The sequence below is a fragment of the Chiloscyllium plagiosum genome, unplaced genomic scaffold, assembly GCF_037043375.1.
Source record: "Chiloscyllium plagiosum isolate Xiang-an unplaced genomic scaffold, Cpla_swu_hap1 HiC_scaffold_5, whole genome shotgun sequence".
Lineage (NCBI taxonomy): Eukaryota > Metazoa > Chordata > Chondrichthyes > Orectolobiformes > Hemiscylliidae > Chiloscyllium > Chiloscyllium plagiosum.
The window spans coordinates 79,585,288-79,610,783 of record NW_028270143.1 but is presented as its reverse complement, the minus strand read 5'-3'; the positions used below and the strand labels follow the sequence as shown (position 1 = coordinate 79,610,783).

Here is a 25,496-nt window from a genome sequence, read left to right as displayed (position 1 = left end):
GGATGTCCATGGTGAAGATGAGGCGTTGGGGACCGGGGAAGCGGAAATCCTGGAGGAGGTGGAGGGCGTGGGTGGTGTCACGAACGTAGGTGGGGAGTTCTTGGACTAATGGGGACAGGACCGTGTCGAGGTATGCCGAGATGAGTTCGGTTGGGCAGGAGCAGGCTGAGACGATGGGTCTGTATAACACTAAAGAAATTAGGATGGTTAAACTTCTTTGATTATATAGCTTGGGCTATATAATGGACAGAGCTGAAAATGTGTTGCTGGAAAAGCGCAGCAGGTCAGGCAGCATCCAAGGAACAGGAGAATAGACGTTTCGGACATAAGCCCTTCCTGAAGACCTGCTGCGCTTTTCCAGCAACATATTTTCAGCTCTGATCTCCAGCATCTGCAGTCCTCACTTTCTCCTCCTATATAATGGACAGCTTTTCTTTAGACTAATATGCTTAAACATATCTAAGATGTTGAGACGTAACATATCGAGATAATCTAATATCCAATGCGCCCACAGTTTATCTAGCCTTAGCTGCATTCCATCTAAAGATCCTCTCTAAGTCAGCACTATTCTGTCCCCAGTGCCCCCTGGACATCCACACTGTGCCACTATTTAGGAGGGGAACATCACACATGGGCAAGCACTTGCACAATTTCAAACATGAGCTTTTATATACAGCCAGCAAGTACAAACAAAATGAACAGATGCTGCAGTTCACCTCCATAATGTAAACCAAATGCTGGCATCTTAAATGATGACTATTTTATATTCCATGATGATCTGCTGCACCCAGCTCTCATCTACTGGAACCGGATGTCAATCAGGTCCTGTCTGGTTTGTAGAGTGCAATGCAGCTGAGCCCTGTCACGGACATGCAGAGTTTCTCCTCTCTACATTCCTCGTCCTCCTCCTCCTGGAAGACTGCTTGCCTTTCCTGTTTCCTCACGCATCTATCACATCACCTCACTGCCTGCTCCAACTATGCTGAGCACAGCACATCAGGATGATGCAGAACACCCTATCCAGACTATACTGGGGCCTCCCAGACTACTCTAAGCAACAGAACAGCATCATCAGGAAACCCCATAGTCTGTTCCACCAGGTTCCTGATCACAGCATGTTGACTTGCTATGCTAGTTCAGTAGTCAACACATTACATTAAAAAGGAAATGCCTACAGTACTCTGATCACCTTCCCATCCCACATTGACATAAAATATTCAATTTATCATTGAATTCAGTAGAGTCCATTGTAATGAACAGGAGATATAATGAACCCTTGGCAAGTTTCACAACCGACAAGACACTTTTCTCCAGCAATCTTCTCCTTTTATGTCATTGCTACTAACTTCCACATCATAGAGATGGCATTGTTCAATTTGCAAGTACCAAGTGCATGACGCAATTTGTCTTTGATCAGCACTTGAAGCATTTGTTCACTCTGCACGTATTGGAAGCAGACAATGGAATGATTGCAAATGATCACAGCTGCAGTTTGTGAATATATTTCACGTATTTGTGTACTCAATCCCCTACTGTCCAGATGTGAAGCTTGTACTCTCTTCCACTGAAGTGACACTTTCTCTGCCCATGCTAGGAATTGCCTCAGCCCCTCACTACCACACGGAACTGTGCCTCCAGCTGTCTTCCTTGCCACCTGAACCCCGAAATTACGCCTTAATGATGTCCAACCTGTTCTTCTCCACCACCCCCTACAGTGACAGTCACAGTCAATAACCCCCACTGCTGTGCCTACTATGCCCTCTGACTCTGTTCCGCCTACCCCCTACACCTTGAGAGTTTCTGTCTATTACTGTCATTGTTCCTACCTCTGTACATACATCCTGCCACCAGTCTTTCTGGCAGTGATTGTCCCCTGTTCTACAGATCACTGATCAATGGATGGACCCCCTCCCCCACCCCCCAGAACTGAATTCACACCAAGACTTCTGACCACTTTCAATAAGCAGCCCTTAGATTTGACTGATCAGATCCCTGACCACTGCACTCTCCTGAATGATAATACACATTTCCATTGATTGCTTCTGATGGCCCTACAGGACTGGCCACTGCCCACTCCCCAGACTGTAGACAGACAGACCCTGATCATGAATGTCCTAAATAAATATTTGACCATGGCAAACCCCTGTAAATGTGTGGACTGGACCTATGACTCGTTACCAGGACCCTCTGTCTGACAATGGCGCCTCCTTGACTGGGCTGAGGATTAGCCCCATCCACTTTCTGACATGGTCATCAGTTGAATAAATGTGCAGTGTATTTGCTACACAGGAAGCTGCTACATTGATGTCTCCATGTGCCATACAGCAAGATATCCCTTCAACTCCTGTCCAAGCCCTGACGGATCCCTTTGACAAGCAGTCTGTCTGTATTTCTGTGCAAAAGAGTGCAACAATGAAGCACTACTGATAGCCTTCAATTCTGGCTGAAGTCCCAATGTTCTAACACCCAAGGTACTAAGAGAGCATGCAAGCAGCCCTGAAATGCAGCCTGGTCCTATCTGTGAACTGGCTATGGGCTCCTGTATGTAAAGTGTACTTGCAGCAACAATGCTAGCTTCTAGTGTGTCCCATGGTGTTTCAAAGACATGTGGGCGGCACGGTGGCACAGTGGTTAGCACTACTGCCTCACAGCGCTAGAGACCCGGGTTCAATTCCCGCCTCAGGCGACTGACTGTGTGGAGTTTGCACGTTCTCCCCGTGTCTGCGTGGGTTTCCTCCGGGTGCTCCGGTTTCCTCCCACAGTCCAAAGATGTGCAGGTCAGGTGAATTGGCCATGCTAAATTGCCCGTAGTGTTAGGTAAGGGGTAAATGTAGGGGAATGGGTGGGTTGCGCTTCGGTGGGGCAGTGGGGCCTTGTTGGGCCGAAGGGCCTGTTTCCACACTGTAAGTAATCTAAACATCCTGCAAGTGGACTGAAGCGATTTTATGAGGGTCGTGAGGGTTGGCAAATGGATGAAATTCATTGGATGTCAATGTCATGAATGAGGGGCATGTGGCCATGTTCTAAGATACTGTTTGGTGCTGAGTGACATGGAGGCTGGTCACACTGATCTCCATATCAAGAATTCTCGGTGTCTATTCGGTGTGGTTGGGAAGACAGGAAGCTGAATATTTACAAGGAGAATTGTGGCATAAATAAAGCATTTAGCAAGCTTTAGTTAGTTTACTAATCTCCCTTAGTTGACAATTCACCGCTGCCCAGCAACAAACTCACTTCACTGTCCAGCAATGCAGCAGTTTGTTCTCAACATTGAGACAGGCCTTGCGGATTTCTTGCGTGATTCTGCCACAAATCAGTAGTTCACATCATTCAGGCCCCCACATGTTTCCATCCAAAGAAAAAGTGGTTTAGATTAACGAACATCTCAAACAATGGCACACCAAGTCTGAGGGGCTGAATGCCCTCACTCTGCTTCTATAAATGGGACTGTTACCTGTAAAAATGTTCATAGTCATTGCAAAGAGCACACTAGTACATAATTTACACAAACCTTGCCCTTCTGCTACTTCCTTTGGTGCATATATATGGCAGTCAGCACCATCCCAGTCTAGGTCACACATACATTTTCCTTCATTGCTGCAAGTCTGTAAATGAAATATCAAAATTAAACAGTATATCTACAAGATTACATCTGTTTTTAATTGCTGGTCCAAACTCACAATAATACTACCAATGAATCAAAACATTATTCAATTAACCAGTTGCCATTATGTTAATATGAGCTCTAAAATGGTATGGATGAAGTTAATTGTTAAACAGAAAACATTTGCTTTGAAAATAGGACATTATTATTTTGTACACTGTATTCTGGAAACTTCTATGTTATAATGGTTACCTCTGATGCAGAGGATTTTAATCCAGCACCATGTTTAATATACTGACATCCAAAATTCAATGTTGTGAACTTTCTTGATTTCACGAGTAAATTATATATATAAGGATAACTTCATGAGCCTTCTGAAAATGTGCTAAAAGTAGAGCTTAATCTAACTCATCAATTGATGAGCAGGACTGTTCTTTTTTTCACAGTAAATTTGTTTTTATCCATATAACTGTGTTCTGATTGGCCAAATGTCATATTTTCAAAGCCTAATGAGGCCTGTTAAAATAAATGAGAGAATCTTTCCTACTCACACCACAACAAAGACAGTGGACTATCCAACAACCTTGAAAATGGCTATTAAAATGTTGGTCATTTACTTTTGATTTCATTAATCCGTGCTCGCAAAATATTATTTGGAGCAATGCATTTGAGAGGTGCATAAATGGTACTGATCCTACATTTCAGCCCTTGCTGGGACCTGGATTATACATTGCAAGTGCTGAAAGTAGTCCAATCAACTAGAATTCCAGTCCCTTCATCCACCCCAATAATAGGTCACTTTTTGTGGGGGGAGAATGAAGATAACCAAAAGTATATGCCTATTTTGACCTATTTGAAAAAGGTAAATGGGATTTTCCGGTTATGTTTCAGGTTCCTGCAGGCGGAAGAGGACTGAACAGCTTCCTGGAGGCCGATTCCTGATTTTCCAGGAAATTTATGAATACAAACTAAAATGTTAATTTTAATATTTATACAGTAATGGTGACTTTTTTATTCACTTGTTGAATGTCAGCAATTACAATTATGTTTGAGGTCTCACGCACAGTAATAGGCAATTATAACATTGAGGATCACTGTGAAGGTCTCTCAGGTAAAGTTTAGCAAGCCTTGAGTTCAAGGCAGGTGTGTCATTGTCAAATTTAGCATTGATTTGTACTAATGGTGTGTGATTATGTGCTATCCATTAGAGATTATCCAAGCTTTTCACTTTGCACAACAGAAAACAGGAATATAATTTTATCATTCTGGGTTAGATTCAAAATAGGTTAATAAGCAAAGTTCCATTCTCCCATCCTGTACCTGTTCAATACACAAATAAGAACAGAAAATGCTGGAAGCATATATTACACCAATAAAAAGTTGTGAAGAGAAAAATTACATTTTAGATGTCATAAGAAATTAGGACCCTCAAGTTCCTTTTACCAAGTTTGAAACTTGGAATAAATTTAGCTGAGTCAGCTTTGAATCTCTCTCTATAGGCCAAATATAAACAGCATCTATCAAAGAAGGTCAAAAGGCAAGTTATAGAAAGAAGTTATGCAGCTTATTGATGTCTGGTGCCCCCAAATTATTTGGTTAAAACAGAAGGGTCCATTATTATAAAATGTAAGCTGACCTTGAGCTGGGGTGCGCGTGGGGGTGATGGCTATTCTGACGTTGTGGGTAGTTGTCCCATGACCTTTGGCTAAGAGGCAAATGCATGATTGTCATAGTGGGAAGGTAAACTACCAACTCTTAGAAATAGTGTTTACCAACAACTGCTCAGAGTCAGGACGTGGTTTGTACCAGCAGCTGTCTTCTTCAGATGTAAGATAGACCAAAAGAGGCAGAGTAAGGCCCAGGGAAGAGCTCTTGAATTCTTTAACTAGAGAGCAGGATGCTGCCTTCACAACTTTCATAACATCAATAGAATTTGTGCCAACTACCTCCTTTGCTTTTGGCACCGAGTGGACCATCCTCAATTGTCAGAGCTCGTACACTCTTTCTCTCTAATCACCTCAGTATCAGAGCTAAACTGCTGTTTTTTTCAACAAACTTAATACAGAATCTAAAAATAACTTATGAATGTTTGACTGCCTCCATATAGGGTAACTGTGGTCCTGAATCTCCAAACCTTACAGCATGTCTCTCTGAGCTCTTCCTTTCTGCTATCCTATGTTGACTAGTATATTTGTGTGTATCCAGTGTTTCCTATCTTTACTGTGCATTTCCAGCATTTGTACATTTATAATTTATTCTGCAGACTTATAGCAATCAATTGCTTTGTTCAACTTTGCCATTCTGTAACATTAACAATTTGATCAATGAATTTAAACACGTTAAAAAGTTCAAAATGCAACCATATTTCCTAATATATGACTGCAGTTGGACATTTGAATTGTGCAAATTCCTTTAAGATTAAAAGTTTAGAAGGTTTATCACCTATTGTTTATGTAAATGCCAAAACCAACCCTTAGGCAGGGGTCAAAGATGGGTAAATGGAATTGATCCACAGATCTGACATGATGTAAAATTTATAGAATCTCTACTGTGTGGAAATAGGCACTTCAGCCCAACAAGTCCACATTGACCCTCCAAAGAGTAGCCCACCCACCCCTACTTTTCGATATTTACCCCAGGCTAATGCACCTAACCCACACATCTCTGAACACTATGAGGAATTTAACATGGCCAATTCACCTGACCTGCACATCTTTGGATTGTGAGAGGAAACCGGAGCACCTGGAGGAAACCTATGCAGACACAGAAAGAATGTGCAAACTCCCTACAGACAGTCGCCCGAGGCGGGTATCGACCCAGGTCCCTGGCGCTGTGAGGCAACAGTGCTAATCACGGAGCCACTGTGCCACCCCAGGGGTATGTGATTTCTAGAAGGCATTATGCAAGATAATAACATTAAAAAGATTCTTGCACAGATTAAGAATTTAGGATAGTGGATGTATTAGCATGGATTGAAGATTGGTTAACACAAAGAAGATTAGTGTTTTACAAGTTGGAAAAAAATAACTAGTCGAGAGCCACAAAGATCAACTCCAATGTCTAAATTATTAAATATTTAGACTAATGATCTGAAGGAGGGAACAAAGTGTAATGCATCCAAATTTGCTGATGAAACAAAAGTAGATGTGAGAGCATGTTGTGAAAAAGACAAAAGGAATCTGCAACAGGATAGAGACAGATTGCGTAAGTGGGCAAAAACTTGTCAGATAAAGTTTAATGTAGGAAGGGGTGAGGTCTTCACTTTGATCGAAAGAATCAAAAGGAACCCTGTTTTTCAATGAAGAGACACCCCAAAATGAGACTGGAGCACAGAAAGATCTGAGTGTTCTTGCACATGAAGCACAGGTTAGCATGTAGGTGCAGCAAGCATTTAAAAAGGCAAAATAGAACATTGGTCTTTATTATCAGGAAGTTGGAATATAAAAATAGGAAAGTCTTGTCACATTAGTACAAGGAGTTAGTGAGGTTGCCCCACTGTACTGTGTAGAGTTTTGGTCCCCAACTTTAAGAAAGTATACACTGGCATTGAAAGCAGGTCAAAAGAGACTGACCTAGCCAATTCCTGGAACAAAGAGATTGACTTATTAATATCATCTCAACAGATTAGACCTTTATTCATTTGAGTTTATAATAATGAGGGATGATCTTATTGAAACATACACTATTTTGAGGGGGCTTGACAGAGTAGTTGGTGAGAACATATTTCCACTGGTTGAGGGATCTCAAACTAGGGGTAATAGTTACAGAATAAAAATAAACTTGTTTAGAACTGAGACATGAAGAAATTTCCAGTTATAAGACCATAAGAAATAGGAACTGGGGCAGAATGTTTAGCCATTTGAGCCTGCTCTGCTACTCAATAGGATCATAGCTGACCCAATACTTCTCAAATCCACTTTTGATGCTTTCTTCATGTACTCTTGATTCTCAGAGACTCATGACCTTTTGAGAGAAAATATTCCTCCTTATCTCAGTCTTAAACTGACCCCCCCCCCCCTGATTTCTGAGACAATTCCCTTTGGTCCTAAGACTTTCCCATCCTCTCACCATTCACCCTGGCAAGTCCCTTAAGAATCCGATATGTATCAATGAGATCACCTCTCATTCTTCTAAACTCTAGTAAGTGGAGTCCCACCCTGTTTAGCCTCTTCTCAAAATACAATTCCTTTCAGGCAGAGAGATTTTAAAATAGCAAGGAGTTGTGGGCTATGATGAGCTGGCATGAAAGAGGAGTTGAGGCCAGGAGCAGATCAATCATAATTTTATAGAATGACGGGGCAGATTTGGAGAAGCAAAATAGCCTACTCCTGTTCCTATTTCTCATGTTCTATGTTCAATTAAATGGCAAGTACGGTGGATGCTATGTTTAATTGCTCAGGGGCTCCAGTCACCACAGAGTTAAACAACACATTATGTTGCTGATGGAAACATCTAAGGAAAACTTTTCATTTTTTAAAAAACTAGCATTGTTTCTAAAACAATTGTATTCCACACTGTTCAAATCCATTTATCAGTTCAACAAAATAAATTATTTCACTCTGATGAGCAGAGTCTTTTCTTCCTATACAATATTTAGACTATCAACAAATGCTCAATTTGCAAATACTCAAAAAGGTATAATCATTTTAACTGCTTTAACAAGGAATAACATTTCTATCACTAAATTTAATCTAAAATGCATTTTAAGCACTGTTACTATTCAGCTAAATATCACACCATGGTGCTTCCAGAGAAAAAAGTTTAATAGAACTGAGTAGACAGTAATCAATACATGTCTGATCACCTCAATTAATAATGAAGAGAGAATGATTTGTGATTGAGAACCTTGTCAAGTAAAACAAATTAACTGGTACATTTTGCTCTTAGGGAAATGCTTATCAGTTTACAATTACAGTGAAAATTTGTTAATATGCTGTATTCTTGTTGATGAACAGATTCTCTTTGTAAGGTTCTATATACTAATAGATTATTCACCAGACTGTAAATAGAAGTTTCATAAGAATATACAAAATAGTAGTAGCTCTGCCAATCAATAAGATCGTGGCTGATATTCTACTGTAACTCAATTTTCTTGCAATATCCCTGTAGCAATTAAGTTTTACAAATTCTTTGTGGAAATGGTCATTGTGGCAGGTGGAATATTTGTTGCCCATTCCTAAGTGCCTTGAACCAAGTGGCTTGCTCAGCCATCCCAGAGGGCAGTTAAGAATTAACCACATTGCTGTGGATCTGGAATCACATATAAACTAAAGCGAGAAGGATGGCAGATTTTCTTCCCTGAAAGGCATTAGAAAACAGAATTCTTTTACTGACAATAGTTTCATGGTGACCATAACTGACACTAGGCTTCAATTTCAGATGTTGTTTAAATTATTTGAATTTAAATTTAATCACTACAACAGTAGAATTTGAACCACATCTGCTATATTAGCCTGGGCCACTGAATGTCTAGACAGTGACATTACCACTACATCACTGTTATTCCTTAATACCCTTTGTACTAAATATCTATTGGTGGCTGTCTTGAATATACTGAATGAATGAGCGTCCACAGCTTTCTGGGCTTCAAATCTGACCATAACACCTGGTGGAGTTTACGTGCAATTTATTAAAAATCTGGAATTATAAAGGTAGTTAGTAATGGCGACCATGATAACTCTTATTGATTATTATGAAATCCCATCTAATTCACTAACGTCCTTTATTGAAGAAATTCTGCCATCCTTACCCAGTTAGCTGACATGTGACTGTGAACCCACAGTAATGTGATTGACTCTCATCTGCCCTCTGGAATGGCCTAACAAGCCATTCGGTTCAAGAGCAATTAAAGGTGAGCAACAAATGTTGGCTTGGCCAGTGACACCCATTTCCATGACAGAAGTTAAAAAAAACCTAACTTTCTTTTTATAGATCTATCGACTGCATAATCAGACTGCATTTAGTTTTAAAAGCAAATTACTGCGGATGCTGGAATCTGAAACCAAAAGAGAAAATGCTGGAAAATCTCAGCAGGTCTGGCAGCATCTGTAAGGAGAGAAAAGAGCTGACGTTTCGAGTCTAACTGACCTTTTGTCAAAGCTCATTAGTTTTAACTCATTAGATTAAACCATTCAAAATCTAACATTTTTCTTTAAGAAATGTGCTTATTCCAATGATTATTCCAAGTTAGTATGGTGTGTTTAGTTTTGTTATGAACATTTGTTAAACAACACATGAGCTATGCATACTTACTTACCAATTGCAATTTGGCAATTATTGTAATGTTGAAAAGTTCATAATTTGAGATATAGGTTTTAGTATAGTATGAAAAGCTATTAAATGTTTCACCAGGGAGAATAAATGAGGTAGATTACCCTCATTGTCAGAACATGGATTGAATTTTAAATCTCCCATTGGTGAGGATGGGTTACACAAATTCTGCTCACTAATGGAAAATAAAAATAAATTTTCACTTACCTATTAGTGAGGACATGCTATGCAGTTTTGTCTCATTAGTATTTAGAAAAATAAGATTATAACATTAAGTAGATATTGAAAGTCTGTAAGGATATTTCATGATGTACATGCCTACTTTGTGTAACTGTTTGTTTAAGCATGGAATCATTTTCTACTGAAATCTTACTGAAATTAAAATAAAAGAATAAAACTACAACTCTTGGCAAAATAGCGTACTTACATTAAAAAGTTGCATTACATTCTCTCTGTCATGAGATACTGAATGGGTACCAGACCATTTATTATTTCTGTGCCATGTTATTCCACATGGATTGCAATTTATATTTAATTAACAATAGTCGAATCATAGATTGTGAATTTAAAACGTTTTAATAGATTCAAAATGTTTTCATTTAACTAGTCAGCATCCTGAAATATCCAGATATTTTATGTTTATTTGTGGACTGAGGATGCTACAGGCTACGCCAGCATTCACGGCTCATCTCTAATTGTCTTAGTGAAGGTGGTAGTGTTCTGCGGTCTTGAACCGCTGTAGTCTTTGGGGTGCAGGTATACCCACAGTAGTAAATGTCCAAATCAGGATGATGTATGGCTTGAAGGACAACTTGTAGGTTGTGATGTTCCCATGTAACTATAACCCACCTTTCCACCGCCGAGTATCCTTTAGGCATATGCAACTTGCTTCTCTACTAATTCCTCTTCTTATAGGCACTTCCTGTTCTCATCTGAGTAGCCAATACTCACAATCACACTCAGCCAACTGCACTCTCACACCCAGGTGTGGGATGGTCACCTTATCTCTATATAAACTACTAACTTCTCTCTGCTCTCTCTCCTTCTCTTTGGGAGAAAAGGGCTCAAAGCAGAGACCAGGGTTTTGAGGGTAATGCAGCAATGGGACACTTTGGGGGCATTTACCTCCCATTGACATGCGCATTATTGGTCACCCACAATGAGCTCCACTGGGAAATTGTCTGTGTTCCAGAAGTCTCCAGCTATGAGCAATAACTGGCTGTGATAGCCTGAGTTACTTGTGCTCAAACATGTCGAGAGAGCTGGTCCTCTGCCTGTGTTGAGGAGAGCTTCCCTCATTCAGCTGCATCTCTGTTTCTATGTGGAAGGGCTTGCAATTGAGAGGGAAGCAGCTACTGCTGGCATTGATCTGGTGGCTGCTTGTGGTGCACATTGATGGCACAGTCTCTGCCCGTGATCCTCAGCAGTGAAGCAAGGTGGGAATGAATAGATTGTACCCATGCCATCTGTAATGCTGGCAGCAGAGGCATGTCGTTGTGTTAGACAGGTGAATTACCTTCCTAGAAGTTGGCAAATCACTTGTCAAGTAGTGAAAACTCTCTCTGAAAGAAGAAATGCTTCAAATTGCAGCCTCTCGATGGCCATGCCTGGGGTTCCTCAGCTTCATTCATCAAAAAAAATCCAAGGTGGCTAGTTTCATTGAAGAAACTCTTTCCACTGTGCATTTACTGTGGTAAGTTACAGACAGGCCTAACAGGTTCTATTGCCATGAATTTAGAATACCATGTAAAAACGCCTCATCAGAGCTTCTTAACAACCTCAATTATATTGCAATTAACTAACTGATGGATCTAAAGATGTTCCAGCTCTCTTTCATTCCTGCCCTGGGGACAGTTGGGGTTAGCAGGACCACGTTGGAAGTCTGGTCCAACTTCAGTATCAGGGACATTCTCATCTCACCATGTATGCGTCCCCTCCTACAACACATCTCACTATTCAACCACAGTCACAGGAGATTTTAAATTCAATTTATTCAAGAAATCAGGAATTAAAAGCTAGTGTCAATAATGGTGACCAGGAAACTATCAAAGTTTTCACACTGATGTTCTTCAGAGAAGGAAATGTGATGCCGTTACTCAGTTTGAATAGCCCAGTTTGGATGGACCTCAAAAATTACCTCTGTTGTATGAAAGAAATCAATTCACTGTCTCAAGTGTAATTAAACCCGGGCAATAAGTATTAGTATCATCAGCAATGGCCTCTTCCCATGAATAAATAAAGATAAATGCAGTAAGGTATAGTTAAAAACTCTGTTGGCTATTTTTCTATAATTTTGCTTGATAATATTCCTCAGCGTTTTATAATGTTTTGTAACTGAGTTCCTTGAAGGCAAAAACTGTTGAAATTGTGATAAATGTTGTCACACTGGGGGTGGTGAGATCTGTTCACATCATCAGGCCCCATGCTGCCAACATCAGGCACATAATGTGCTCATCTTGACCACCTGCCTGCCAAAATCCATTTGCAATTAAATTCTGACTTTCCTTTCTCATTAATCTGCTGTTCTGGATTTTATCCACGTGCTTTGTTATCTATTACCTGTTACCAATGTGGCTTCAGAAAATAGTCTCATTCAACATATAGCTATTCTGCAGTTGACTGGCATCTCAAGCAGGTGGTTTATAATACTGACCTGACCAAGGCCTGAAACCCTTGTAATTGAAATAATTGCACAATGAGACATACGCAAAGGAATTTCTTGTCTCAGAGGACAACGAATGTCTGGAACTCTTTACCCCAGAGAATTGTGGAGGATAGATCACTGAAAGTATTTAAGGAGGAGGTAGATTGAATTTTGAAATATTGAGAAGGGGATGCGGAGCTGGCACAGAAGTGGAGTTGAGATCTGTGGCAGATCAGTCATGATCTTACAGAATGGTCTGAGGGATGAATGGCCTGCTCCTACTCTTTTGTTTTATATTATATTATTCTGAAGAAAATTCCAACCAGTGAAGAAATTCTCCTTGATTCCCATAGACTCCAGTTCTACTGGGGCTCCTTAATGCCACGCTCGGTCAACTTCAGCCTTGACATCAAGGGTAGTCACTTTCACTTCACCTCTGGAGTTCAGCTCTTTTGTCTATGTTTGAATCAAGACTGTGCTGAGGTCAGGAACTGAATAACTCTGGTGAAACCCAAAGTGGGCATCAGTCAGCAAGTTATCACTAAGCATGTGCATGATGACATTATCCATCCCTTTACTGATGAGTAGGTTGAAGGGGCTGTAATTGGCCTGGTTGGTTTATCCTGCATGGTGTACAGGACATATGTGGACAATTTTCTAGCCTTATTAAGTAGCTGTCAGTTTTGTAGATGTTATGGAACAGCTTTACTCAGGACATGGTAGGTTCTGAAACACAAATCAGCAAGACTGTTGGAATGCTCTCAGGGCAACATTGCCCACAGGGACTCACTGCAGCATAGAGTCTGTGATGCTGAGGAGCTCTGAGGAGACAAAGATGGATCCGTGACTCAGCACTTCTATCTTTTGAACTGGTGTTGCTCCTTGCACGAACTACTCCACTCTTCAATAGTCTCTAATATTCAGAAAATTGAGGTGGAAATGTTTAGGGTAATTTTGTATACACTCAAGTTTTAGAATTGTCTTGCTTGTTGACCAAAACTAGAATTGTTCAATAACATTGTCATTGCTGGTCTTCACCATGAAAGTATTAAAAAATAGTATGAAGACTATAGATAAAATTATTATGGAAGCATTAATGAAAATTCTGAAGTAGCGAAAATGTTCCTATAACTGAACAGTTAGCAGTACGAAAGAAGGAAAATACTGCAGAAATTTGAAAAAAAGATTGTGTGTGTTGGAAATGCTCAGCAGCTGAGGCTGGATTTGTGGAGAGAGAAGGAGAGTTAACATTTCAACTCAAGAAGAAAGTGAGGACTGCAGATGCTGGAGATCAGAGCTGAAAATGTGTTGCTGGAAAAGCGCAGCAGGTCAGGCAGCATCCAAGGAGCAGGAGAATCGACGTTTCAGGCATGAGCCCTTCTTCATCGATTCTCCTGCTCCTTGGATGCTGCCTGACCAGGTGCGCTTTTCCAGCAACACATTTTCATTTCAACTCAAGAACCTTGGATTGGAAAGCTGCTGGTCAGCAGTTTACTCACATTACATCTTCTAAAATCCAGTATGTTCACGGAGAAGTAAGATGCTAAGAAGATTTTCATTCCGACAAGTCTACCGAACCAGAATCTCTATACAAGACTAGGCTATTGTAAATAAATGAACACTTTGGAGAATTATTTTGGCAAAAGGATGTTCAGTGGGAAATATCACTTGTGGTATTTTCAAGATGATGGACAAAATTTCCACGACTAGAAAATTTTTCTATGAAAAAATGTGAATTAAACCTGGAAGTATTCTAATAGATTGCTTTAAAATAGAATTTTCTATTAATAAAAATATAACAATTTTGATTCACATTTAAGGCATGAAGGTGATGGTGAACCTCTAAAAAAATGACTCATACACGGTGTTGCTTAAACTTCCAAACAAAGAATTACTCAGCTCTATTCACTTGTATGATAACTCATTTTTCTGAAATAAAATTGAAAATTTATTTTAAGTGTACATGATGAATGGAATATATTATGGATAAGGGGAATTTAGTCATTGAGGAGATATTTAATTTGTCTCATTGCGAATTGTAACATATCATCTACTTTTACATTTGTTTTGTAAATTAAGCTCAAAACTACTTACCATTTTCTGCAATATGGCAGATGTGCACATTGTATAGAAAATGAATCTTATTTTGCAATGGAAGCAGAAAACATTAGCGAAGAAAATGCTATTATGTTTGAATGCATTTTTTTAACATCTGCAAGTGAGGGAGGAGTTGTTTAAGATTCTATTTTAATATACTAATTAATGCTTAAATACAAGACTAAGCTATCGTAAATAAATGAAAACATTGGAGAATTATTTTGGCAAAAGGATGTTCAGTGGGAAATATTAAGATAAATGCTAAAATGTATAATCCATGAATACTTATGGCACCAGTTTCAGCTATGATTGCAAAACATTTTTTTTATCAGTTCTATTTATATATACAAACGCAGCATTACATAAAGAAAATAAATTGTAAACATGTACACAGATAGCATATCTAAACATAATAGGCAGATAGGTCCAAAATACGAATGAAGAAAGGCCATATATTAACTTATGTAACATATTTGGAAAAGTTTAAATGTGATTTCCTCTTTCACTGTATTTTACAATTAGATAGCTGTTTATGTTTTATTGTCCTGGACTACCAATGTCCGCATATCAGGAGGGCAAGCAGTATCACCAAATAGAACCTTGAGTGATCGTCCTGTAACAAATGATGAATGAAGAATTTATGACTATTTTGCATGTAACAAATCAAGTCTGCTTTATAAATGACCACATAGTTTTTCATAAATGCATAACTTGACCAATAAGAATGCAAGAAATAATTTGTCACTTTACCTTGCTGAGTTTGACATCAGAAATATAGATACAAAAAACTCCACTTGAGAATTTAAAAGGCACTTTTAATGTTCCATTAAAAGACTTCAGCTTGTAGGTTGTTACATTGCAAAACATGTATTTTGAAAAACTGAGTGACATATATGGTAACCTGTCTCCTAAGGCAAAGAGAAAAACTCCTAAAGCATGAGTGTAAAGTATTTCTTAGGATCATCACACCGACATCAGGCAGGCTTGAAAGCTCACACATATCACAAAACCTTAAACTGGTGCATTATACATTAATCTTTTGAAAAATTTGAATTCAGTGTTACTTTATGTATGTTTACACAGCGGATTCATAATCAAAGTACAACCTCCATATATTCAAATGGCTGATGAATATATTTTGAAATACTAATTCACAGTTTTACAAATAAAAGCAATGAGATAAAATGACTTCAAAATACTCCCTGAATCTTTGACTAAATATAATGTTATGGTTTGAAATTCTTCTGAAATTGTTCACAATTTGATTTTTACATTTTTAATTCAAGTGTTTCATTATTTTTGAACTGAACTTGTCTTAACTAACTAACCTGCTTTGTTAGGAGTGTTTAGATACAAAATGTGTGAAATTGAAACCATTTATCAAAGTTTAACAGTGACTAGATTAATTTCTAAATATGATTAGAGGCAGTAGCTACATTATTCTTCTGCCAGTCAGTTACTGGCACTTCCTAGATCAAGAACAATTATATAATTTCTAAATTCTTGTTAGGAGAACTAAAGAGAAAATCTGACACAAGTACCAGCTGATGAAGCTAATTACTCAGTTTACAGCATAGCCACTAATGGTTGAATGATGGAATTTATTTTATTAACCTACCCCATGTCCTGAACATTTTCTTGCACCACTAGCTCCAGGGCAGATACTGAAATTAAATGATTTCAGAGGAAGACACTTGTGATTGATACACATTCTGTCCTGTCCACACGGGGTTCCATCTTGCACATATCCAAGATCTGTGACTTCATCTAATATGACATGGCCACCACTAGAAAAAAAAAGATCAATATTGCAAAGTAGAAACTAATAAATGATTTATCATTTTTAGAGGTCATATTTGATATAGGTGTTAATGTGTACAAATCTCACAAAGTCATGGGAAGTGGATAAATCACGGGAAGGACTACACCCAAGGGTTCAACTTTCACAGGAAGCCCACTTTTCAATGCCATTCATTGCACACCATTTGTAACCACTGTCCACAAAGCCTTCTCTCCCTTTTGTCTTTCAGGGACCAGTGGAGTGCTCACCAGCTCCCTGGAGCAACCAGAAACAGCTTCTTCAATCTCTGAGGACAACAGCACAGAGGCCTGAGAGAAGAATCGGTAAAGCCACCCACAAGCTCAGATACAGACACTTTGAACATTAATGTTAGAAAGGTTGGGGGGATCCAAGATGGTGGCAACCCAGAAATTCTGAGTCTACAGTGCTCCTCCCAAGACTTGGGCAAAGTGGGTCACCCACCCCCACCACACTCACCAAATCATTTAAAATAGCTGTTTAATTTAATTAGTTGTTTAGTATTGAATTTAAACAATTTAATCTTCAGTAAAAATGACTAAAGGGAAGGGAGCCCGCAGGTCTCAGCAGGCAGGAACCCCTCCCCCACCCTCTCCAGCTGCAGCAGAGGCATCCGCAGCCGCCCCGGGGGACTTACCAACTCTGGCGAGCCTTGTGGAAATCATCTCCAAACTGGATGTGAAGATCAACGCTTTTATTGAAGAATCCCGAAGTCGATGGGACTCACTCTCGGCCGCGCTGCAAAAGCACGACCGAGACATTATGGAAATCGAGCGCCGAGTTGGAGGGGCGGAGCTAAAGGCCGCGACCTCCGAAACTACAGCGCAAACGGCTGTGGATCGGGTCTGGACTCGCGAACCTTAGAGAACCACATTGACGACTTCGTCGAAAAAATATTCGTTTGTTGGGCCTTACCGAACGGGAAGAGGAAGGCCAGCTTACAGCGTTCCTTGAACAGTGGCTTCCACAGCTGTTAAATCTGGAGGCTGGATCAGGCCAGGTAAGGGTAGAATGGGCCTACCGGGTTGCAAGACGCGGGCCCGGCTCGAACCAGCGCTCCCGCCCGGTCCTGTTCCGGCTGCAGAGCTATAAGGAGGCAGATACTCCTAGAAGCCTCTAGAAATCTTGGAAAAGATCCCCAAGCCATGATCTATAAAGGATCCAAGATCATGTTATTCCAGGACATTTCCCCAGCTCTGGTCCGAAAGAGGAAGGCATTCGATGAGGCGAAGTGTTTAAGGGACTTAAATATTCAGTACTCCTTATGCTACTCAGCGATGCTACGCTTTAACCATGAAGGATCCGTGTATAACTTCGGATCGCCAGAAAAGGCCAAGGAATATTTGGACTCTCTTAGATAAATTGTAAGAGATAATTGATGTTGGTTTGCCTTTCCCCCACTCCGATTTATATCCCCCCCTTTATTTTACCTAGGAGCAGGGTTGTTTTCCCTTGTTATTTTGTATTATTATATTTAATTATTACTTGTTGAGGTTGTAATTGTATAGTTATATATGTTTATACATGGTATTAACATTAACAAATATATCCAGGTGTTGGTGTGGGTGGGGGTAGGGTGCTCACTGTTAACTCTAGCTCTGTAGTATATTAGAATTTTCCCCATCCTAGTGAGGAGCGCCTGGGTCAAGGGTGGGGCACTGGTTGGGAGAGGATATGATGGACCTTTGGAAAGGAAGAGATACCCCCTGGGAACAAGGGGGAAAATCTCCATTTAAATACGTTTTATATTTTTTTAATTTAGAAATAGTTTTTTATTATACCGTTGTGAGTGTATTATGTGTTGCTGGAAAAGCGCAGCAGGTCAGGCAGCATCCAGGGAACAGGAGAATCGACGTTTCGGGCATAAGCCCTTCTTCAGGAATGAGGAAAGTTTGTCCAGCAGGCTAAGATAAAAGGTAGGGAGGAGGGACTTGGGGGAGGGGCGTCGGAAATGTGATAGGTGGAAAGAGGTCAAGATGAGGGTGATAGGTCAGACTGGGGTGGGGGCGGAGAGGTCAGGAAGAAGATTGCAGGTTAGGAAGGCGGTGCTGAATTCGATGGATTAGACTGAGACAAGGTGGGGGGAGGGGAAATGAGGAAACTGGTGAAATCCGAGTTCATCCCTTGTGGTTGGAGGGTTCCTAGGCGGAAGATGAGGCGCTCTTCCTCCAACCGTCGTTTTGTTGTGGTCTGGCGATGGAGGAGTCCAAAAACCTGCATATCCTTGATGGAGTGGGAGGGGGAGTTGAAATGTTGGTCCGGGTGTCCCAGAGGTGTTCTCTGAAACGCTCTGCAAGTAGCCGGCCTGTCTCCCCAATATAGAGAAGGCCACATCGGGTGCAGAGGATGCAATAGATGATGTGTGTGGAGGTGCAGGTGAATCTGTGGTGGATATGGAAGTTTCCTTTGGGGCCTTGGAGGGAGGTGAGGGGGGAGGTGTGGGCGCAAGTCTTGCAGGTTGCAGGGGAAGGTGCCGGGAGTGGAGGTTGGGTTGGTGGGGGGTGTGGATCTGACGAGGGAGTCACGGAGGGAGTGGTCTTTACGGAATGCTGATAGGGGAGGGGAGGGAAATATATCCTTGGTGGTGAGGTCCGTTTGGAGGTGGCAGAAATGACGGCGGATGATGCGCTGTACATGGAGATTGGTGGGGTGGTAGGTGAGGACCAGTGGGGTTCTGTCCTGGCTATGAGCCAACTGCCGCCGCGATATTAACCGCCACCTGAACTCCCCCACCCCTCTCACCCACTCCAACCTCTCACCCTCGGAACATGCAGCCCTCCACTCCCTCCGTTGCAACCCCAACCTCACTATCAAACCAGCAGACAAGGGAGGCGCGGTAGTAGTTTGGCGCACCGACCTCTACACCGCTGAGGCCAAACGCCAGCTCGCAGATACCTCCTCCTACTGCCCCCTTGACCATGACCCCACCCCCCACCACCAAACCATCACCTCCCAGACCGTCCATAACCTCATCACCTCGGGGGATCTCCCATCCACCGCCTCCAACCTCAGTCCCACAACCCCGCACCGCCCGCTTCTACCTCCTGCCCAAAATCCACAAACCTGACTGCCCCGGCCGACCCATTGTCTCCGCCTGCTCCTGCCCCACCGAACTCATCTCCGCATACCTTGACACCGTCCTGTCCCCCTTAGTCCAAGAACTCCCCACCTACGTTCGGGACACCACCCATGCCCTCCACCTGCTCCATGATTTTCGCTTCCCCGGTCTCCAATGCCTTATTTTCACCATGGACATCCAGTCCCTGTACATCTCCATCCTCCATCACGAAGGACTCAAAGCCCTCTGCTTCTTCCTTTCCCGCCGTACCGACCAGTACCCTTCCACTGACACCCTCCTTCGACTGACTGAACTGGTCCTCACCCTGAACAACTTCTCTTTCCAATCCTCCCACTTCCTCCAAACGAAAGGAGTAGCCATGGGCACCCGCATGGGCCCCAGCTATGCCTGCCTCTTCGTAGGATATGTGGAACAGTCCATCTTCCGCAACTACACTGGCCCCACCCCCCACCTTTTCCTCCGCTACATCAATGACTGTATCGGCGCCGCCTCGTGCTCCCACGAGGAGGTTGAACAGTTCATCCACTTCACCAACACTTTCCACCCCAACCTCAAATTCACCTGGACAGTCTCAGATCCCTCCCTCCCCTTCCTCGACCTTTCTATTTCTATCTCAGGCGACCGAATCAACACGGACATCTACTACAAACCGACCGACTCCCACAGCTACCTGGACTACACCTCCTCCCACCCTGCCCCCTGTAAAAACGCCATCCCATTCTCCCAATTCCTTCGGCTCCGCCGCATCTGCTCCCAGGAGGACCAGTTCCAAAAACGCACAACCCAGATGGCCTCCTTCTTCAAGGACCGCAATTTCCCCCCCCGACGTGGTCGACGATGCCCTCCACTGCATCTCTTCCACTTCCCGCTCCTCCGCCCTTGAACCCCGCCCCTCCAACCGCCAACCGGACACCCGCACCAACCAACCCAACCACCCTGTGGCTCAACATTTCAACACCCCCTCCCACTCCATCAAGGATATGCAGGTCTTTGGACTCCTCCATCGCCAGACCACAACAAAACGACGGTTGGAGGAAGAGTGCCTCATCTTCCGCCTAGGAACCCTCCAACCACAAGGGATGAACTCGGATTTCACCAGTTTCCTCATTTCCCCTCCCCCCACCTTGTCAGTCTAATCCATCGAATTCAGCACCGCCTTCCTAACCTGCAATCTTCTTCCTGACCTCTCCGCCCCCACCCCAGTCTGACCTATCACCCTCATCTTGACCTCTTTCCACCTATCACATTTCCGACGCCCTTCCCCCAAGTCCCTCCTCCCTACCTTTTATCTTAGCCTGCTGGACAAACTTTCCTCATTCCTGAAGAAGGGCTTATGCCTGAAACGTCGATTCTCCTGTTCCCTGGATGCTGCCTGACCTGCTGCGCTTTTCCAGCAACACATTTTCAGCTATTGAATACGGGAGTTGTGAGGTCATGTTGCGGCTGTACAGGACATTTGTTAGGCCACTATTGGAATGTTGCGTACTATTCTGGTCTCCTTCCTATCAGAATAATGTTGTGAAACTTGAAAGGGTTCAGAAAAGATTTACAAGGATGTTGACAGGGTTGGAACATTTGAGCTTTAGGGAGAGGCTGAACAGGCTGGGGGTGTTTTCCCTGGAGCGTCGGAGGCTGAGGGGTGACCTTATAGAGGTTTACAAAATTATGAGGGGCATGGATAGGATAAATAGGCAAAATCTTTTCCCTGGGGTTGGAGAGTCCAGAACTCGAGGGCATAGGTTTAGGGTGAGAGGGGAAAGATATGAAAGTGACCTAAGGGGCAACTTTTTCATGCAGAGGGTGATACGTGTATGGAATGAGTTGCCAGAGGAAGTGGTGGAGGTTAGAACAATTGCAACATTTAAAAGGTATCTGGATGGGTATATGAATAGGAAAGGTTTGGAGGATATGGGCCAGGTAATGGCAGGTAGGAGTAGATTGGGTTGGGATATCTGGTCAGCATGGATGAGTTGGACCGAAGGGTCTGTTTGTGTGCTGTACATCTCTATGACTCTATGACCAGAGGATTTAAGTACAGGAGTAGTGGAGTCTTGCTTCAATTGTGCAGCAATTGTTTTGACCGCACCTGAAGCACTGTGAACAATTTAGGATCCCTTACCACAGGAAGGATACTATTGTAGGGGAAGTGCAACAAAATCACTAGACTTGCTCCCAGGATGGCAGGTTGTCCAATGAAGTAAGATTGATCAAAGTCAGTCTGTGTCCTTCACAGTTTTGAAGAATGAGAGGTGATCTCATTGAACCTTGATAGATGCAGGTAAGATGTTCCCCTGGTTAGGGAGTCAGGAGCACAATTTAAATATAAGTGGGATGTCTCTTCAGGCTGAGATGAGGACATAGGTTCTTGCTCAGAGGCTGGTAAATATTTGGAATTCTCTACTCCATAGGGTTATGAGAACTTTGACTTTGAGTATCTTTAAGAAAGAGTTTCATAGATTTTTGATTACCTATAGTATACAGGTTTATGGTTATTGTGGATGAAAGCCATTGAGGGGTTCAATCAGCCATGAAAATATTAAATGGAAGAACAGGCTTGACGGATTGTTCCCATGTTGTTATATTAATCATTTCCGATGTCTGAGTAAGGGGACACTCCGACCTCCTCCCTTACGTTGTTCTTGATACTAGTGCAGGGTGCAGTCAGCAGCATAACATTGGGTTTGTTTATCAAACAGTAGGAAACCTGCAGCTTTACACAGGCACTGTGTCTCAACTCTTCCACCGTTATATCAATTATTGCATCAGTGCAGCATCCTGCACCCAGGCTGAACTGGAGCAGTTCATCAACTTTGCGCACTACTTCCACCCTGCCCTCAAATTCACTTGGTCCACCTTGGACACCTCCCTCCCCTTTCTTGACCTCTCAATTTCCATCTCCGGCGACAGTCTCCAGTCTGACATTTTGTTTAAACCACAGACTCCCAATACTACCTGGTCGACACCTCCTCCCACCCAATTTCCTGCAAGAACTCCATCCTGTTCTCCCAATTCCTCCGCCCCCCCACTGCATCTGCTCAGATGAGGAGACATTCCACTCCCAAGCATCCCTGATGTCCACCTATTTTGAACAATGTACTTTTTGCTCCTCTGTCATTCAGACATCCCTCCACTGCACCTCCTCCATTCCCTGCTCTACTGCTCTAAACCCCCCCCCGAACAGAATAAAGACAGGCTCCCTTTTGTCCGCACCTACCACTCCAGCAGACTTTGCATCCAATGCATCATCCTTAAACACTTCTGCCAACTCCAACTAGACCCCACCACCAAGAACATCTTCCCATCCCCATCCCCATCCCTTTCTGCCTTCCACAAGGACCATTCCCTTCGACAGTCCTTGGTTCATGCCACCCTCCCCACCAACCCCTCCGAACCCCCAGGTACCTTCCCCACAAATGCAAAAGGTGCAAAACCTGCCAGCACACCAACCCCCTCACCTCCAACCAGGGCCCCAAACAGTCCTTCCAGGTGAGACAGGGGTTCACCTGCCTCTCCTCCAACCTAGTTTACAGAATCAGGTGTTCATGATGTGGTCTTCCCTACATTGGGGAGACTAATTGTAAACCCAGGACATGTTTCGCCAAGCATCTCAGCCGGGTCCGCAGGGACCGACCTGACCTCCCAGTCACCACCCATTTTAATTCCCTTTCCTATCCCCAAACCAACATGACCATCCTTGGCCTCCTCCACTGCCACAACAAAACAAAACGCAAATTGAAGGAACAACACCTCATCTTCCACCTGGACAGCCTAAGCCTGGATGACTTAACATTGAGTTCTCCAATTTCAAATGACCACCCTTCCCATCCCCCGACTCCCTTCCCAGCTCCTCCCCCTCCCTTCGATTGCTCTGATCGATCCCTTCCTTCAGCTACCAACTGGATTCATTCCTCCCATCAATTAACCAGGTCATAGCCTCCACGTGTGTTTGCCCTCCCTACATTAGCACTGCTCCCTCCCCTTTATCTACAACTCCCCTTACACCCGCTCCCATTCCCGAAAAAGGATTACACCAGAAACATCAACTTCTCTGCCTCCTGATGATGCTGGCTTCCTGTGTTCTTCCAGCCTCCTGCTTGTCCACTTTGGATTCCAGCAGCTGGAGGTTTTTTTTTGTCTCTAGCTTTAGTACGACTGTCGCTGAGGCTATAAGGTTAAATTCTTGAGTTAATTTTTTGATTAAAACAAATTCAGAATTGTGAAGGGAGCTGGCCAAGTTGGCCACCACACTTGGCTCAGGATTTATTTTCGTCAAGGTTTCAAATATCTTAACAATTATGATCAAAAAGGGCACTCATTTATCACTCAGAAAATAATGGAATTCTGGAATGATTTACCATTCAGAAAGCAAATGGAATGATAATCTTTATCACAAGAGAACTGTGATATCTCTGTAATCTCCTCTCGCCGTTACATCCTTCCGGACCTCTGTTATCTCCTCCGATCCCTACATCTCTCTCTATCTGTGTCACCTTCTCCAGGCCCTACAAACCTCCCTATCTCTCCCACCTTCTCCAGCCCCAAAGCCTTCCCTATCTCTGTATTTTCTTCTGGCCCCTACATCGCTCCTTATCTCTAGCCCCTACAAGCCTCTCTATTTCTGTCACCTCCTCCTGCCCCTGCATCCCTCCTTATCTCTGTAACCTTCTGCAGCCATTCAAGTGGACAGTGTTTGTGGCCTCAAGAAACAATTATATGTCCTTCTAGAAAAGAAAGGAAATGAAGATATATGATGGGAATGTTAAAATTCAGCTGCTGTCTCCTTTTCTTAAAAGTTCTTTTACGTTAAAATCATTCAAATACTTTACTGCAAAAAAAATTTGCACATTCTATTCAGTAAAACTGCATAGGAAGTTGCATGATAAATAGTTTATTTAAAAGCATATGGGTATAAAATTAAATTTAATGATGTCACTTAGCAAAACATAACAATTGAACTGAAATGCAAAGTAAGTGTTTAATAAGCATCAGAATTGTAACTAATTGTAAACACCATTGAGCACAATGTATGCCTAATCAAGACTGACAATGGATTTAATTAAAATGACTAAATGAGCAAATCATATGAAATGATTTGATTCCACTGTGAAACTACTGGCAGTCACTGCTAACTGCTATCATTGATTGTTTAAGGCAGTCTAAAAGAGATTTTCATTTTTGTTATAGTCAGTACATGATTGCATATTCCACTCAACTTTATTTCCCTTTAGGGCTTGTTACCATGGATAATGTGATTTGATATCATCAATTTACTGTCACAGTCAAAAATGATCCCTTGGTTGTTGGTGAAAGAGAATGGGAGATTTCCAAGTAGTATTTGGTACATGATTGTGATGTTGATTCACTTGTCACCTACATTGTGGGAGATGACATGCTAAATTTTGCTCAATGCCCAAAATGACGTTGCACTTTAGGAAGTGCTGTCCTAGTAGCATACTCAGGTAAGGAGCATAAAATCCAGTGCAAGAGCAGATCTAAAAGAAGCTTAGCTTATCATAAAAAGAAAAGCTGACAGAAAGTGAAGTAGTAATCAATATTGTCCACCTTATTCTTCAACTGAGGATCGCCCAGCATGTGGTTGACAGGCCCTCAGTTGGGGGCAATCCATCTCTCGCACTTTAGCCCTTACTCACTCTCTTCCCTCCTGCAACAGTGATAGGGTCTCCCTTGTCCTCACCTACAATCTCACCAGCATCCACATCCAGAGGATCATTAGACACCATTTCCATCACCTCCAGTCACTGCCAGACACATATTCCATTCCCCTCCCTTGTTTGCCTTCCACAGGGACCAGGACCACCTTGGTCCGCTCTTCCTGCCCTCCCAACACCACTGCCCCCCCCCCCCCTGCAATCCCCAACCCCGCCCCCACCCACAGCCTCCCCTGCAATGTCCCCTGCAACCGCAGATGTTACACCTGTCCTTTACTTCCTCCATCCTCAGTATCCAAGCACCCAAATACACC

At 42.5% G+C, this 25,496-nt stretch overlaps 1 protein-coding gene across 7 annotated transcripts in view; it reads right to left on the bottom strand.

The window, feature by feature from the left end:
• adam22 (ADAM metallopeptidase domain 22) overlaps positions 1–25,496 on the bottom strand; it is a 390,158-nt gene that overhangs the window by 46,190 nt on the left and 318,472 nt on the right. For all 7 annotated transcript variants that reach the window (XM_087987353.1, XM_043690348.2, XM_043690349.2 and 4 more), the window contains exons 23-24: positions 16,234–16,402; positions 3,512–3,605 (exon numbers count right to left, since the gene is read on the bottom strand). In XM_087987353.1, the coding sequence (XP_087843479.1) occupies positions 3,512–3,605; positions 16,234–16,402 (263 nt within the window). The remainder of the gene's footprint in view (positions 1–3,511; positions 3,606–16,233; positions 16,403–25,496) is intronic.